This window comes from Protomyctophum bolini (assembly GCF_963924005.1).
Source record: "Protomyctophum bolini genome assembly, chromosome: 5".
Classification (NCBI taxonomy): Eukaryota; Metazoa; Chordata; class Actinopteri; order Myctophiformes; family Myctophidae; genus Protomyctophum; species Protomyctophum bolini.
This window is the reverse complement of record NC_137866.1, coordinates 16291821-16311101: the sequence shown is the minus strand read 5'-3', so window position 1 is coordinate 16311101 and position 19281 is coordinate 16291821. Positions and strand designations below refer to the sequence as shown.

Sequence of the window (19281 nt, the reverse complement as noted above, 5' to 3'; positions counted from 1 at the left end):
AAAGGAGAGTGAGAAGAAGAAGTGGGGGGAAAAAAGAGAGGGAAGAGTGTGAGTGAGTCGCGAGGCCCCTCCCACTTTCCGGAGATGCTCCGGCCCATCCCTAAATTGAGGGCCAATGGGAGCAGCCCATGCACTCCCACTACAATAGGTAAGGGGCGAGGGCGAGAGAGAGAGAGATTGTGTTTTGAGGAGAGGAGAGAGTGAGATAGGGACAGAGAGAGAGCAGAGTGAAAGAGAAGGGAGAGGAGAGACAGCACAGCAGAGAGGAATTTACAACAAAGTCTAACTCATTCACCCCCTGGGAACACACTGCCTGGTGACTGAGGAATACTGACACAAACACACACACAGGCAGGGAGGAGAGAGAGGGAGAGAGAGGGAGAGAGACAGAGAGAGAGAGAGACAGAGGCAGAGAGACAGAGAGAGAGTGATACTGGAATAGGCAAGGAGACAGCTAGAGAGAGGGAGAAAGAGAGAGAGAGAGAGAGAGAGAGAGAGAGAGAGAGAGAGAGAGAGAGAGAGAGAAGGAGATGCAAGAGGGGAAGTTGTGACAGAGACAAGTCCAGTCCAGAGGCTTGACTCGGTTTCATTCACACAGCGTGGGGAGAGAGAGAGAGAGAGAGAGAGAGAGAGAGAGAGAGAGGACCTGTTTGTTGAACAGTTGGAACAACAAGCCTGCAGAGAAAATCTTCTCAACACAGAGGAGAGGACCCAATACTCTACTACAACTACTACTGCTAAAGCTTCTCAACACAGAGGAGAGGACCCAATACTACAACTACTACTGCTAAAGCTCCTCAACACAGAGAAGAGGACCCAATACTACAACTACTACTGCAACACTGGAACCTCTTCACATCTGCCAGTCCGAGCTGTCAAGTCAAAACAAGCATCCGAGCGCCAAGAAGCAGCAAGAGCGCCCAGGTGTGATTGACAGGTAGACACGGGGACACACGCGAGTGCGGAGACAGACAGGACAGGTGAGGTCATTCATTCAGTCAGTCAGAGGACACCCGGACAGACGGACGGACGGACGGAACATGCTACCTGTGCTGCTGTGTCTCCTGTGCGTGGCGGGAGGGGGACGCGGCGTGCGCGGCGGGTCTGCCTCTGTTTGGGGTGGCTACGGCGGGCGGGGGGGCGGCGCAGGGGGGCAGCAGCAGGATAGGCAGCAGGGCAGCCTGCCGGGGGTGATGCCCGTACCGCCGTGCCCGCTGCCGTGCCAGTGCGAGGAGGACGGCATCTTCGTCATGGCGGACTGCTCCGAGCTGGGACTGTCATCCGTGCCGGCCAACCTCAGCCCCCTGACTACGTACCTGTGAGTACACCAACACACGCACACGCACACGCACACACACACACACACACACACACACACACACACACACACACACACACACACACACACACACACACACACACACACACACACAAATTTAGACTCCCAGACCCAGAACTTGGAACATTTTGTTGTTGTGACTCGTTGGATAAGATTCTGTAATCATAGGAGAGATAACGGGCAAACGTTGATCAGAAATAACAATCCTTCTACATTTATCCAATTGTGTAGACCTCTTGTAAATTAAGTAATTCATTTTACACTCTCAAGAGTCAACGATCTTTAAGCGTCCATTTGGTTACAAACTCTCCATCATTTAGCTGCATGGGGACCACCTGGAACCCCCTCAAGGACCACTTCATGGTGGAAAAGCACGCTTTGCTTCCTCTCAGGGCCATGTGTCTAAACTCCCTCTATATCGTCTTAATCTTTTGGGTCGAGGTGGAATCTCACTCCTTTGCCTCTGTCATGCTTCTATCTCTCTCTCTCATATATATATATATATATATATATATATATATTCGGTTGTCATGCATTTCTTTATGCACTCATAAAGCACTTATTGCATATAATATACCACAGATTGAAACAATCTTGGATTGAATATTGTGTGATCCTATAATGGACGATAGACTGGAGTTATTTTTGAAATTTCTTTTAGCTGACTTGGGCATGGAACAGTTGGATCAATGAGCGACAGTTGGACGTGTCACCAGAGGCACAGGGACACAACCAAATGGACAGGGCCAAGTGGGAACATGTGTGTGTGTGTGTGTGTGTGTGTGTGTGTGTGTGTGTGAGAGAGAGAGAGAGAGACTGTGTGTGTTGGCCACTATGGTAATATTACTGGACCGCTGCTTTCAGTGTCAGGTTTCCAAGCGCCAACTGGAGATTCAGCATGGATGTGTGTGTGTGTGTGTGTGTGTGTGTGTGTGTGTGTATGTGTGCGTGCGCGTGCACACGTTTGTCATCTGTATGAGAACGGGCGTGTTGATATGGGTACATGCTCACATGACTGACTGCGTCGGAGCTTTTATGAGCTCCGAACACTATAGGTTTAAGATGTGCCACCGTAGCTCTCAGACTGCAGACCTTTAGGTTTAAGATGTGCCACCGTAGCTCTCAGACTGCAGACCTTTAGGTTTAAGATGTGCCACCGTAGCTCTCAGACTGCAGACTTTAGGTTTAAGATGTGCCACCGTAGCTCTCAGACAGCAGACTTTAGGTTTAAGATGTGCCACCGTAGCTCTCAGACTGCAGACCTTTAGGTTTAAGATGTGCCACCGTAGCTCTCAGACTGCAGACCTTTAGGTTTAAGATGTGCCACCGTAGCTCTCAGACTGCAGACTTTAGGTTTAAGATGTGCCACCGTAGCTCTCAGACTGCAGACCTTTAGGTTTAAGATGTGCCACCGTAGCTCTCAGACTGCAGACCTTTAGGTTTAAGATGTGCCACCGTAGCTCTCAGACTGCAGACCTTTAGATTTAAGATGTGCCACCGTAGCTCTCAGACTGCAGACTTTAGGTTTAAGATGTGCCACCGTAGCTCTCAGACTGCAGACTTTAGGTTTAAGATGTGCCACCGTAGCTCTCAGACTGCAGACCTTTAGGTTTAAGATGTGCCACCGTAGCTCTCAGACTGCAGACTTTTGGCTATGAAAGGCACACATCTGTAGTGTATATACCACTCTAGTACCGCGGTAACAAACATCAGTACTACAGGTGTCCAAAAGGACACAAGTAACGTGTTGTTACATTTATAAAGTCTTTATAAAAGCTGGCTCGTGAACTACATTGGTAACAATGCTCTTCACAAACCACTATCAATCTGTGTACAATGTGTTATCGTCAGTGTCAAGGGCAAGGCCACTTCATCACCAGGCTTATTTCATTGCTGTCAACCTCTTATCTATATATTCTGACCTTTTGTGTGTGTGTGTGTGTGTGTGTGTGTGTGTGTGTGTGTGTGTGAGTGTGTGCATGTGTGTGTGTGTGTGTGTGTGTGTGTGTGTGTGTGTGTGTGTGTGTGAGCGTGTGCATGTGTGTGTGTGTGCGTTTTCTGGTAAATGAACGTCCTACCTGACCTGTTTTCGATCCTTTTCATATCAAGGCCCATTATTTATTCTGCATGTGAGCCAAGGACCACCATTTGATGAGATTTAGCCTCTCAGACCCAAAATGTAGAATATTTGGTTGTCTTTGGATAACATTTTCCACAATTCCATGCTGTAGTCTATTGATGTTGGTACGGTTAGGAGAGATAACAGGCACACGTTGATCAAAATAACAATTCGTCCACATTCTATAATTGTGTTGACTTCTTGTAAAATATGTAATGCAGATATTTAACAATTATTTAAGTCTTGAGAGTGCAAAATGGAACCACAATTTGGTTTCATTTAACACTCAAGAGTTAAAGATCTACAGTATAAGGGTCCATTCGGTTACCAACTCTCCATCATTTTCAACTGGGGACCACCTTTAACCCCCTCGAGGACCACCGATGGTCCCCGGACCACTGGTTGAAAACCACCGCAAAAGCATCAAAAGTATAGCAGATCTACAAGCTCGAGCTTGTAGATCTGCTATTGCTATTTCTATTGGATTTGGATCCTGAGAAGTTAACGGTCTTGGACTTGTGAGGTTTCCACCCGTCAGAGCCGTTATATTATGTAACGTCGAGCTAACCGCTACGTCATCCTCACCTCTTTAAAAGGCGTCTCTCGCCAGAAATAACCTTGTCGGAAAAAAAGCTTATCTCATAATTAAACCTTCTTAAGTTCACAACTCAGTTCTAAACTTTAGTCCTATATAGTCCACCCTTGACCAGCGTTTGGTTCAGTCAGACTTCCCCCTTTCGGCCTAAACGGAATAATCTTGACATATTATATGCAGTTAAAAAACCCGCCCTAGCTTGAATGATGTGGACTGAACTGAAGCCAGCCATCTCTCCCGCTGCTGCCTCAGCGCGCGGGGGCCTCGGAGGAGCGATTAAGGCCACTTTAGTGATAACTGATATCGAAGTGATAGAAGTAAAATCCAGGAAACACAAGAAGCAGTGCGATGGAGCGGTCGGGCCACTAGGGGCACCCAAGCATTATTCTAACACAACGAGCCACACGGGGGAACAGACTGCAGAGAGGGAGGGGAGGAGGGAGGGATGGAGCGCGGATCAACAGTTTATATAGCGAACGACTTTAAAAGGCGCACATAAAACATAACTCTATGCTGCCTTGGATCACTGCTTCTTCCTACAGTATACCCCAGTGTTACCTCTGCCTCCGCTGCGCTGCGCGGGGACGGGACGGGAGAGAGAGAGAGAGAGGCAGGGCCAGGTTTCATCTCACATGAAAGCTAAAACACATGGAGAGTGTAACGTACAGTACAGTACAGTACGCTGCACTGCGGTGATGAAATATTATGTTCTCTGACTCTGTCCAGGAATCAGTCTATACTTATGACAACGTCAGGGGGTCCCGTAACGCACTGGAACACTGAGGTGGCTCCAAGAACAATGAAACACACGGCACACAGAGGCCAGCGCGTGTGCGACGCACACACGCACGCACGCAGGCAGGCAGGCATGTACATACCGTACACACATCGACACATACAAATCTTTTCTGAAAGCTTTGAAATGTGCAGCTTTTGTTTCTCCAGAAAGTGAGCATGTTTTGAGTCCTCTGGACTTTGCCACTAAACAAGAAACAGTGATGACCTGAAACACTTGACTGGAGCTATAAACACAAACACGCACACACATACTGTACGTGCACGCGCGCTCGGCACTCGCATGCATGCCTGGCACACACAAAGACGGACAGACAGGCAGACACACACACACACACACACACAAACATACAAATACATCATTCTCCACAAACACAGGAGTAATTGTTCATTTCCCCTCGTTACCTAACTGTGGAACTGGACCAATTAGTAAGTTTGAGGGGCTGATTTAGAATAGGATAAATAAACCCAGCGACCAACCCCGCACGCACGCACGCACGCACGCACGCACGCACGCACACACGCACACACACACACACACACACACACACACACACACACACACACACACACACACACACAGCACGGAAGAGGGGGCAAAAGTAGGACAAGATGCAGGACAACACAAAATCAGACAAATAAGACACACGCAGCTCTTTTTTTGTCATGGTCCAAAAAAGAAGAAAAACAACTTAACTCAGCTAGTTAAACACACACACACACACACACACACACCTCCCTATAACCCTGTGGCCCACCCACACAGACACACACGCACTCACGTACACATGATATGATGTGGCAAAGCTGACCTATAGTCCAAAAGCCAGCAGAGTATACAGTATATTATGGCTTGTCATTTCGGACCCCCGGTATAGTGTTATAAAACATTACGACAGCCTATTTGGCCCCATTGCTGGTCCAATCCATCCCCGGCAGAATCTCTGAGTCCAAGGCCCGTTCATCACGGCCCCACTGTGTTAAAGCAGTGGTTCTACAAGTGGGGGTCCGGGGACCCCTAGGGGTCCTTGAGGGAGTTCCACGGGGTCCCCAGCTATAAATGCATAGTTAGGAACCAAATGGACCCTTATGGGTCTGTAACTCAGAGAGTACAAATGGAACCAAATGGACTTTGTTCCATTTGTACGCTGTAGTTAAATGCACATTAACATTTGACAATATACATTGGGTTCCCAGAGATAGAAAGCCATTAAATGGGGGCTAGTAGCCTACTAATTCATGTCAAACTGGGGGTCCTTGAAATGAAAATGGTTGAAAATCACTGCTAGAACCGAAAAGATCTTCTCTTATGGGGGTCACTCCCTGGCATATGATGGGGGTCCGCGGGCTAATGAGTCCAATTTGGGGGTCCTTGACATGAAAAAGTTTGAGAACCACTGAAATATAACTAGAGCATAGTAGAGCAGTGGATCTACAACCTGCGGGTCGGGGGACCCCCAGGTTACCAGGAGGACCCCCAGGTTACATGGGGTACGTCGGCTATCTATCGGTGGGAACCAACCCAGTCAAACTAAATGTGATGCCTCAACAGCTCCTACAATTCCAAGTGCTTGTCAGGGTGGGGGGGTCCCCAGTTCAAATGTGATTCTTTTTGGGGGGTCCCCAGTTCAAATGTGATTATTTTTGGGGGGTCCCCAGTTCAAATGTGATTTTTTTTTGGGAGGTCCCCAGTTCAAATGTGATTATTTTTGGGGGGTCCCCAGTTCAAATGTGATTTTTTTTGGGAGGTCCCCAGTTCAAATGTGATTATTTTTGGGTGGTCCACCAGTTCAATTGTGATTATTTTTGGGTGGTCCACCAGTTCAATTGTGATTATTTTTGGGTGGTCCACCAGTTCAATTGTGATTATTTTTGGGTGGTCCACCAGTTCAATTGTGATTATTTTTGGGTGGTCCACCAGTTCAATTGTGATTCTTTTTGGGGTCGCGGGCCGAAAAGGTCCAAAACCACTGTGCAAGAGAGTGGCTAGAGTCTCCTCACAGACTAGTGCACACTGTATATTCAGAGAGAGGGTCACAGGGATTTGGTGGAGAAAAGTCCACGTATCACCCCACCATACTCACGTGCACACGCACGTGCACACACACACACACACACACACACACACACACACACACACACACACACACACACACACACACGCACGCACGGACGCACGGACGCATGCACCCACATAGATGACATCATTGAGCCGTGTCATCGGAGAGCCCTTCAAAGCGGGCTCAGTCACAGAGCAGCACAAGTGCTAATGTTACGGCGAGAGCGAGTGAGGACCGCTAGGGCGATCGATTCAGACCGTTTCTTTGGCTGTGTGTGTGTGTGTGCGTGCGTGCATGCGCACACACTGGTGCAAATTGTCTGCTGTCGGGTGCTTTTCAAGGATTCAAATGAAAAAATAGCCACAAGCTTTGAAATGTGGCTGTGTGGAGTGTGCATGTTCTCCCTGTGCCCCAATAAGGTACTATACCTAGTGGTTGGAATAACGTGTTCCTTCCATGCGCTACGTCCTACCCTGACCCCTCCCCATCAGGGGATAAGAAGTGGGTTACAAAATTATGTGATAAGAAATGTATATATGTGCATAACAAAATGACAAAAAAACGGTTCCTAGAAACACACAAGGAACCATTCCCTAAATAAAATGAGTCTTTAGTAGAACCAAAGCACAATTTAAACACATTTTTCTTTCTGTCTGTGTGTGACTGACACACGGAGAAGCCATGAATCAGGCATGGAACGCAGCTAATTTGTAGAAACCTCCAGCCTTGGTTGTAGGCTAGGGAGAAAGACAAACAAGCCTCCTCGTGCGTATACGCAGTGAAAAGAATGCAGTCTGATTCTCCTCAGGAATCCTGATGTGACTGAAGGAAGCCCATGCTCTCTCGCTCGGAGAGGGAGTGGGGGGGCCGCTTTGGAAGGGAAAGGTGCTCCGAGGCAACTCCGAGCAAAGTGCTCCGTGGAGATTTATGACAATAATCGTTTCCGTGGGCAACGCCATGAAATGAGCTGTCATGTGAGAGGCTTTGAAAGACCTTCACTTTGATATCAGATGAGAGACGAAAGATAGCACCCAAGGGTAGAGGAGTATGTTCGTGCAATGCATAGTGTGCGTGCGTGTGAGCGCGCATGTGTGTTTATGCGTTGCGTCCCTAGAGTTGGAACATAGCGTGCATGTATAAAGCACATACATGTAAGGGATCTCAGGCGTTTTATGGCTTTCTATAGCTGGGGGGACGGCTCATACGAGATGATGCTTTATTCCAGCATGTCTAGAGAATATTAGTTCTTCTCAAACCTTTCAGGTGGCGATCCCCCAACATAATCATATTTTAACTGAGGACCCCCCAACATAATCATATTTGAACTGAGGACCCCCCAACATAATCATATTTGAACTGAGGACCCCCCAACATAATCATATTTGAACTGAGGACCCCCAACATAATCATATTTGAACTGAGGACCCCCAACATAATCATATTTGAACTGAGGACCCCCAACATAATCATATTTGAACTGTGGACCCCCAACATAATCATATTTTAACTGAGGACCCCCCAACATAATCATATTTTAACTGAGGACCCCCCAACATAATCATATTTGAACTGAGGACCCCCCAACATAATCATATTTGAACTGAGGACCCCCCAACATAATCATATTTGAACTGAGGACCCCCCAACATAATCATATTTGAACTGGGGTCCGCCGTCCAAAGGACATATTCATTTGGGGGTCCTTGTGACATGGAAAACCTTTGAGAACCGTCTAGCTGGTCTCTACAACAAACGCTGGTCAACAAACAAAGCACCCCACCCAGCCAACCCCCCCCCCCCCCCCCCCCCTCAACAGGGCCTTATCTAAAGCTCCAAAGCAGGCAGCTCTATTTATTTTCACTCCAAAGTGAATGGATATATGTTTATGATCAGATTGGAATGTTTGAGCGGTGCCATACACACATGGCCCGTCTGTTTGGAAGGCTGTCAGTCACTGGTGTTTACACATCACACCCCTATGTCAGCGGCTGTGTGTGTGTGCGCGAGTGTGAGTGTGAGTGCGTGTGTGTGTGCGCGAGCGCGCTCGTGCCTGTGTGTGTTCCCAGCACTGTAGGTGTGTGTGTTTGTGGCGCTGCAGTTTGAGCAGTGTGATTAGGTGATGCTTTGTGGTGGCGGTGAGTGTGGTGGAACTTCTAACAGTGACTTGGCCAGCCCAGGAAAACCACAGCTAGTGCATTACCAGATAGAAGGAAACCAATGAGTGTGTGTGTGTGTGTGTGTGTGTGTGTGCGTGTGTGTGTGTGTGTGTGTGTGTGTGTGTGTGTGTGTGTGTGTGTGTGTGTGTGTGTGTGTGTGTGCGCGTGTGAAGACCACCCATACAGCTGAGGGAATTCTGTCTAGCCAGTGGAGTCCACGGCAAGACTATGAGGAAAATGCAGAGAGAGAGAGAGAGAGAGAGAGAGAGAGAGAGAGAGAGAGCACGAGAGGATGGAGAAAAGATGAAAAAAAGAAGACGAAAAATAAGGAAATACTTGTATGAAGAAAACAATTATATATATACTGTGTATTGCATGATTTCAGAGCTGGCAGTTTACCCATTGATAGGCCGATGTCTTCTAAATCCTAATCTTTTTGTCTGAAAAACCTATGTTGACATACTGTATAGTCAGTGGTCATCAGCTGACCCCAAACATTATATGTAGGCTACAGTATTTGGCCACCGACCTCCATGTCAAAATATTTTGTTCCAAGGGACCCCCCAGAACAAAAGATTTGAGTTTTGAGTATAAAACAAAACAACTATAGGCTATATTAAAAGATTATTCGAAAAATAACGTGACGCGCTATATGAGGTTGTATTCTGTATGAATAGCCAAAGCCTAAAATAAAGATTTTTCTTTTTTTAAGCTAAAATCGAAAATGACACACACACACACACACACACACACACACACACACACACACACACACACACACACACACACACACACACACACACACACACACACACACACACACACACACACACACACACACACACAGTTATATAAACACAACACAACACAATAACATCCTGCCTGGACGGTGGCGACTGTCGTGTGCGTGTCATCAAGCCATTAGGTTGGCGGAACGATTCCTATCATGACTGACCCAGGTCACACTGTAAACACCATGTCAGAGAGAGAGAGACATAGGCAGAGACATGGGGAGAGAGAGAGAGAGAGCGTATGAACAAGAAAGAGGAAAATCATAGATTCACATGGTCAGAAAAGAGGACATTGAGTGTGTGTGTGTGTGTGTGTGTGTGTGTGTGTGTGTGTGTGTGGGGGGGGGGGGGGTCCTTTATAGCGCAGTTATCAGGCCCAGGGCATCAGTGTCCTGGCTCCGGATGTCTATGTGGACCCCCCAATCCCCCCGCACCCACTCCCCCCCCCCTCTCTCTGTTTCTCAATCTGAATATCGTAACTATGTCTTAAAAGATGTCATATAATCCTATGATGGATGGGCCACGAGGTGGCATGACACTTAATAGCCAAGTATCAAATAGCGTTAAGACAGTGTGTATGTGTGCGCACTGTGCGTGTGTGTGTGTGTGTGTGCACTGTGCGTGTGTGTGTGTGCACTGTGCGTGTGTGTGTGTGTGTGTGTGTGTGTGTGTGTGTGTGTGTGTGTGTGTGTGTGTGTGTGTGTGTGTGTGCACTGTGCAGGTGTTGGAACTGTGTTCTATTACACTATTACATAGTGTAAAAACTATGTAATCTTGTATTGGGCAAGTCAATGAACGCATCAGAGATAATGGAGAAATGTTAGAAATGTTAAAAAGGATAGCGATTTAAATGTTTTCAAGGTGTGTGGCAGTGTGTGTGCGTGTGTGTGTGTGTGTGTGTGTGTGTGTGTGTGTGTGTGTGTGCGTGCGTGCGTGTGCGTCTGTGTGTGTGTGTGTGTTGGATGTGGGGGGGGGGGGGGGGGGCAGTGGCACTAAGCCAACTGACAGTCAGTGGATACAGAGAGTAGGGGGGGGGGGGGGTTGTCTACTTGAATTTATATACAGGAAGGAAAGACAGACAGAAAATAGACAGACAATCCAGGCAGTGTAAACTACAGCACTGTTGCGATGTGACGCATTGTGAGCTGGTAGATCTGCTATTTTTAAATGCCCGGAATTGAATAATAATAATAATACAATTTGCAAAGTAACTAAAGTTTTCAAATAATTGTAGTGGAGTAAAAGTACAATATTTGGACCTGAGATGTAGAAGTAAAAGTATTGAAATTTGGGAACACTCCAGTCAAGTAAAAATGACTTCAAAGTGTACTGAAGAACAGTTACTTTGCACCACTGCACGGATACCCATTTGATAGTACCATTTTCACATCTAATCTCTGGCACCCCCGAACCACCCTGCAAAACAAAGTGTTCATTTAACTCTGAGAGAGTAGAAAATGGAACCAAAACGGTCCGCTTCGACCCATTGGTGTACACACTCTCAGAGTTACGAACCCGTCCAGGGACCATATCTGCTTCTCCTATACTAACTCTCAAAACAATTTATTTACCACACAAAACCGCTTCCCTCTTTTTACTACCTTCCCTCAAATATGTGTTGTTTGTGTCAAAGTTGTCAGTTGTTTGGCCTCCCTTCGTCTCGCTTCCCGGCTTCTGTACTCCTCATTTCCCGAACCAAGCGGACCCGCGAGGGTAGCGTTCTGCATACCTCTCCAGAGTCACGGACCAGACCCGCAAAACGGTCCATATTTGGACACCCCGGGTGACGATGGTCCGCGGACCTGACTTTGAGAACCAGTGGTCTGCATCAGTATTTCCCAAAAGCTTTTAGCCTGTGACTCAAAAGAACAATGTTGATGTCTCCCCGGGACTTAAACAATAGTGTGAGAATAGCAGCTCTACAAGCTCATAACACGGAGCTCCGCGCGCCACGTTGTGACCTTGTAGATCGGCCATTTTCACTACTACTCAAACATTTGTTTTCTAATATAAGGAATTTCTTAGATTTTTCTTCATGAAAAACAAAATGAATAAACATTGAAAATGTTTAGAAATGGCCTGGGCCGGCCGAGCGGTCCAGGCACCTATAGGCTGGTAAACCCTGACAGCGTGTCGCAGGTTCGAGTCCCGATCCCGACGACCTTTGCTGCGTGTCTTCCCCCCCCCCCCCATCTATCTCCCCCGTTCCTGTCAAAAATAATGAAATAATTAAAATAATAATGTAAAAATGTGTCTGTGACCCACAAATGGGACCCGACCCACTGTTTGGGAGACTCTATATCACTCTCAAAAGGTTTATTTACCAAACACCTTGTTCCTTCCTTTCTTGCTTCCTAATCCTTTCCTTCCTTACTTAATACTACCTTCCCTCAAATGTTGTTTGTGTCAGAGTGTCAGTTGTTTCTGTCTCCTGTTTTCCCCTGGAGGGCCACACAGAGCCAACAACGGCATTAGATAAAAACATAAAAAAAAACACAAAACAACACCACAAAGAACACTTCCGCTCCGCAAACAAAAGTGATATTTATGCCAGAGAGGGGCGTTGATGCCGGTGAGGGAGTTGAGCTTTATTTTTTTATTTTTTTTTGGATACCGGTGGCGGTTTGCGGTTTCCTGAGAGAGAGAGAGAGAGCGAGAGAGAGAGAGAGAGAGAGAGAGAGAGAGAGAGAGAGAGAGAGAGGGAGACCTGGGAGGCTTTTAAACGTCGCCCGGGGACAGACGGCAGGTAGGCAAGGTATAACGAGCAAGCCACAGAACAATGGGAACAATGGCTGCTCCCTCCGGAACCCAGGAGGAGGAGGAGGAGGAGACAGAGAGGCCACAGTGTGCTCTCTCTAGCCACGCCGTATCCTGTCCCTTAGAAAACGAGTAAAAAGCAATCACAACCCAAGATCTGGAAGGGGGGAGGGGGGGGGAGTGTGTGTGTCAGACAGTTGGAAAGAACTGTGTGTGTGTGTGTGTGTGTGCGTGCGCGCGTACTTGCATTACTGTACTTGAGTTCCACGGTGTACAGTATAGAACTTGACAGTGGCGGGGGGAAAAAGGCCTCAAATGTTTACTTGAAACTATAACTAACTGCTAACGGTTTTCTGAAAACGTACCGTATGTTGCTATATCATGTCAAGGACCGACCAAAATTACATGTGTTTGGGCAGCCGCAAACCTCCGTACATCTCAACATGTTTTGTTCAGAAATCAGGAAAAAGGGGTACTGAAGCCAAAAACGTTTGAGAACCACTGATTTAGACGTTAGATAGATTTAGACCTTGTTGCGTGCTGGTGGAGTTACGCACCGAACAGAGCCTGCAGTGCAAGCTTGATGTCCTCACAACTGTAGAAATACATTTTAGGCATTTAGAAGACACTCTTAATCCAGAGCGATTTACATTAAGCAAGAACAAAAAGCATGGCAATACATCACATACATAAAGAAGTAGTGGGTGTGGTGCGTAGTGCGTGGTGTTTAAGGCAGTGGTTCCCAAAGTGGGGTCCTTGAGGGAGTTCCAGGGGGTCCCCAGCTAAATGATATAAGTTAGAAACCAAATGGACCTTTATGGGTCTGTAACTGAGAATGTACACTCAAAGGGACCTGGCCTGACCCGGCCACGGCCTCCTGCGCCAGAAAAAACCTTCATACATGTGGGTTGACAAGAAATGTGCCCTCTGTGTGTGTGTGTGTGTGTGTGTGTGTATGTGTGTGTGTGTGTGTGTGTGTGTGTGTGTTGTGTGTGTGTTGTGTGTATCACCAGCATGACGCATGTATGACATGATGATGGGGGCCTGGAATGTGCTCTTTGTGACGTGTGGGTGGTGGTGGTGGTGGTGGTGGTGGGGGGTGGGGGGGTCACCGCTTGGTGAGAGAATGCAAAACGCTTGCATGGCCCAGATTCCAATTCGGCTCCTAACTAACCCTGGGAATCCATGGGAATGTGTGCGTGTGTGTGTATGTGTGCACGTGCGTGGTTCTGTGCCCGTGCGAGAAAGGGGTGCAACCCTCCTCTCTTCAAAAAGGCACCATCACAGAGACATCATTGTCCTCTTCCCCAGGACCGGTCCCATCCCGAGCTAAATGTCCCCAATTGTCCTAGCGAGCAAGAGAGAGCGAGAGAGAGCGTGCACGCAGGCAGGGAGACGTTAGTTTCGCGTGTGCACGCAGCACCTAGTGCACCCTTCAAGAAAAGACGGAGACAGACAGACACCCATGATCTTTGACTCGGTTGAGCTGGCGTTTGTGTGCTATAGCGTGAGTACTTATTAGATAACACGCAGTCACACACACACACACACACACTCACACACGAGAGCAAGCAGAACGTTTAACATGAGTAGAGGGGCTGGGGGGGGGGTTGGGGTGCACAGTACAATCCTGAGTCTATACCAGACGGTGACCGATAATAAGGCAGTGGTTTTCAACCCTTTTCATATCAAGGCTCATTATTTATTGAGCATTTGAGCCGCGGGGCCATAGCCTCAATTTAGCCTCGATATTTTGTTATGGTTGGATACGATTTTGTCCACATTTCCATGCTGTATTGATGTTGGTATACCATTAGGAGAGATAACAGGCAAACGTTGATCAAAAATAAGAGTTCTCTAATCGTGTAGAGACTATACTAAGTAATGCTAAGTAATGCAGATGTTTAACTGGTAATTGATCTCTTGAGTGTAAAATGAAACAAATGGACCCATTGCATTTAACACTGGGACCACTGATTGAAAACCAGCCCTGAGGCAGTTCTCAGCGTTTTCATGTCAAAGACTCTCAAGATTGATGTGTATTGATATGACCCCCCCCCCCCCCATCTGAAAAGGTTTTGTGCCATGCAACCCCCCAAAAGATAAGATGAATGAACACGCTTGTAGATCTGCTGTTTTGGAATAGCCAACACCATTTATATATCTATCTGAAAAAGTATCTGTACATGTTTATAAAGTACGTACGTACGTCTGTAATCCATGTAACTCAAAACTCCACACCGACTTCTAAATTGTTCCACACCACCACAGGGAGTGCAGTGCCCGGTGTTGAGCCGGTTGTCCAGAACCAGCACAAAAGCCTCTGCCCGGAATCTGGACAATTGATCACACCTGATCAGCCCTAGATCTCCATATATGGAGCTGGCCTGTTCTGACATCACGATGAGGTTCTGACATCTGCATAGACTCCATATTTGGGCATGCCTGAAAAATAACTCCATATATGGGCATAAAAGGGACACAGACATAATAACTGTGTGGGTCATTCATTTCCAACTTGCATCGTTCCAAGTAGGCTATAGTGCCCAACGGGCACCGCTCTAGAATGGATGACGTGGTTAAAATGATTATGTTATGTAACTACTTTAGCTGGGGAACCCCCCCCCCCCCCCAGGTCCCTAAGGGCTCCATTTGGTCACGTTTGTACCCTAATCCGAGTTAAACGAACACCGGGGACTTTTACTGCGTGTGCTACCTGGCTCAGTGTGCAGGTGATGACTAGTCACAGTTAACTCATATCCCGCCACCAAAACCTCGGCCGCTGTCCGCTACTGCCACCATATACATCCATCTATCCATCTTCAACCGCTTATTCGTAGTCGGGTCGCGGGGGCAACATCTCCAGACTTCCCTCTCCAGAGCAACATTCCCTGGGGGATCCTGAGACGTTTCAAGGCCAGTGAGTCAATTGTTTGTAAGTCAAATGTTTCCTCCAACTGCGCCTTGGTCTTCCCCGGGGTCTCCTCCCAGTGGGACGTGCATCGAGGACCTCCCTAGGGAGACGCCCGAGAGGCATCCTAACCAGAACCACCTAAGCTGGCTCATTTCCAGGCGAAGAAGCAGCGACTCTACTCCGAGTCTCTCCCGAGAGTAGGAACGAAGAATACCACCATATACAGTGCTCTGTTTTACTCAGGAACCCCCTTCTGTTTCCCTTCCCCAAAAATCAATAAGCTAAAATCAGCTATAGCTAATATGAGCATTGTAGGCCTATATTTAAAAGTCATCAGAACAGAAGCACTAATATTGTAACCACGCAGTAGCGGTGATTTAGTAATTGAGCCCCCTGAACATCATCACGTTGTTCAATCCACCTCAATCTGCAGCCTCAACTCAACGCCTCTAAAGATCGGCACTCAGAAAGCTTTGTGCGGGCGGCCATCTTGCCACAGGCAAAACAGCTGACCATTGTCTACAGTGACCGGGGCTGTTGCTTTACGTTAAATATTAGCAAGACGATTATGAATGAATAGAAAGCCCCAAAAACACGTTAAAGGCATTCTTGGCACCCTGGGAGTTCAATAAAAAACACGTAAAAAGCGTTCCTTGAGCGGATGAGTTGAACTCTGAGAGTGTAGTGCACAATTGGAATCAAATAATAGACCCATACACAAGGGTCCATCCATTTGGCTTCATTTGTTAAATCCAGGAGTTATACAGCCTTGTAGTATGAATACCTTTGGTTCCTATATAACTACCTGCATGGGCCGGCTCACGCAGGCCCACAGGACTGGATTTGCTGGGTTGAGGTGAAAAACTAGGACTTATCGGTGGAGACAAGGGGCCCTATTTTCATCAATGCCTTACCCCCTTATGTCTTCTCTGCCCTTTTTTATTTTACTATTCTTACTATTCTTTCAAATAGTTCAAATAGTCGATCTACAAGCTCACAACAGCACAACACGTTGTGATGGATCGACAATTTTAACCAGTTTAGGACTAAGGCCGATTCTAAAAAAAATCTTCTAAATCCTAAAAGGTTTCTGAAAAAACCTATATGTTTCTATATGTCAGTGGTGCTCAACCTTGGGGTCAAGGACCCCAGAATTATCTGTAATTGGCCCCATCTGAAAATATGTTGTCCCAGGGACCCCCCACCCAGAAGCAAAGATATGAGTTAAAAACTTTCTGAAAGAACATAATTGAAAGATTTGCGCCACATTTTCACGACTTTTCAAAAATAGCAGATCTCTGAGCTTGTAGATCTGCAATTTTTCAATAGCTAAAGTATAACATAATGCTTAAAACACCAAAATAGGGCCCAAGGCCTCCACAGGTGTCTTTTCCATCTGCAGTCGTCGTGGGGGGAGAAGCTGGAGGCGGCCCGGCCCTGCCACTGTAGAGGCACGGTGACTGCGGCCAGACTTATGCTCACGTCTCTATTACATGTCTGAGAAGGAGTGAAAGAGGAAATCTGGACTTTTTACATGAATGGCCGCGGGCCAAGCTAAATCTCTTTAAACCAACAGCGGCCACATGTTCTCATTGGCATGCGGTAAAAAGTTTCATTGAGTGCTGATCTAAGTTCAGTTCTAGATGTTATCCGCTGGGGCCGTGTCAAATGCCGCGCCGACGACGAGCTGATCGCGGGTCTGCCAGCGAGCAAGCGAGCGCGGGGCGGCCGGGGGCCCAGTAATGGATTTAAACAATGTCTAAAGCTGGATTCAGTAACCTCCTGTCTCTGCCAGTCAACCCAAAGTGAAGTCATAATAGAGCCTGAAAACTCATCCAGTTTCAATAACTTGTCGGTTCACTTTTAAAGCCTATACGATGATGCTGCGTTCACACAGGCAGCGCCATGAGGCGACAAGTCATGTTAAATGGTGCATTTATATAGCGCCTTTATCAAAGACACTTTACATAGATTGTGCATTACATTCACACACCGCGATGGCAGAGGAAACCAGCAAGGCACCAACCTGCACATCGGGAGCAATTAGGGGTTCAGAGTCTTGCCCAAGGACACTAACTCAGGGGGGGGGGGCGGGTTCGAACTGGCCGCTCTACCGGCCACTCTACCCCTGATCCACTGCCGCTCACTGTCCAGTTCATCTCCATGCTGGCTTGTGGACGACGCACGGACCCAAAGACAGTGAGTGGATAATAATATCACCAGTAGTAACCTAGTAATCCTCCTCTCTTCATTTGCTGTCAACACCAACACTGCACCTAACACACCAGTGAGCTATACACATCAACACTGCCCCTACAGTAACACAACAGTGAGCTATACACATCAACACTGCACCTACAGTAACACACCAGCGAGCTATACACATCAACACTGCCCCTACAGTAACACAACAGTGAGCTATACACATCAACACTGCCCCTACAGTAACACCCCAGCGAGCTATACACATCAACACTGCCCCTACAGTAACACACCAGTGAGCTATACACATCAACACTGCCCCTACAGTAACACACCAGTGAGCTGTATACATCAACACTGCCCCTACAGTAACACACCAACGAGCTATACACATCAACACTGCCCCTACAGTAACACACCAGTGAGCTATACACATCAACACTGCCCCTACAGTAACACACCAGTGAGCTATACACATCAACACTGCCCCTACAGTAACACACCAGTGAGCTATACACATCAACACTGCCCCTACAGTAACACACCAGTGAGCTATACACATCAACACTGCCCCTACAGTAACACACCAGTGAGCTATACACATCAACACTGCCCCTACAGTAACACACCAACGAGCTATACACATCAACACTGCCCCTACAGTAACACACCAACGAGCTATACACATCAACACTGCCCCTACAGTAACACACCAGTGAGCTATACACATCAACACTGCCCCTACAGTAACACACCAGCGAGCTATACACATCAACACTGCCCCTACAGTAACACACCAGCGAGCTACACATCAACACTGCCCCTACAGTAACACACCAGTGAGCTATACACATCAACACTGCCCCTACAGTAACACACCAGCGAGCTATACACATCAACACTGCCCCTACAGTAACACACCAGTGAGCTATACACATCAACACTGCCCCTACAGTAACACACCAGTGAGCTATACACATCAACACTGCCCCTACAGTAACACACCAGCGAGCTACACATCACAGTAAAAACTAGACTGGACTTTGTTCAGTTATAGTGCTTCTATGACGCAGTGAAGCGTCAATCAATCGTTGTGTTTTGTTTCATCAATTCTACTCCCACTCTCTCTATCTCTCTATCTCTCTCTCTAAACACATCCTGCTGCGTTCTGTAAATGGAATAATAAAATAGAACATTTCTGCCTTTAACCAGTTCTGTGTGATTTAGCCCTACCCTTTTCATCTACACAGGGTGGCAACACTTCAAACGGCAATGTTCTGCCAGTCTTTTCCCGCCGTACACAAGGTGTTGTGAACTTGTGACAAAGTGTAAACCCGGCAAAGTCCCCCCGTCCCCCCCCTTCCCGCTGTCACATTTCCAAAGAGGTGGCTTTTCAGGAACTGAGGGGGGAAAAAAGGGTAAACTTATTTTCTTTGGATGCCTTCCAAAAAGTGCATCTGCAGTTCTGCACAGAAAACGTGGTGTCGAGAGAACATACATACCTTCTCTGTCGGGTGGAAACCTCATATGTCCAACAACTTGTACTACTACTT

General features: G+C 47.2%; 1 protein-coding gene across 3 annotated transcripts in view; it reads left to right on the top strand.

The window, feature by feature from the left end:
- The first annotated feature begins 204 nt into the window (after positions 1 to 204).
- The window catches only part of lgr6 (leucine-rich repeat containing G protein-coupled receptor 6), an 82561-nt gene continuing 63484 nt past the window's right edge, over positions 205 to 19281 (top strand). For all 3 annotated transcript variants that reach the window (XM_080763225.1, XM_080763226.1, XM_080763224.1), the window contains exon 1: positions 205 to 1318. In XM_080763225.1, coding sequence (XP_080619351.1) covers positions 1041 to 1318 — 278 coding nt within the window. In that variant the 5' untranslated portion in view covers positions 205 to 1040. The remainder of the gene's footprint in view (positions 1319 to 19281) is intronic.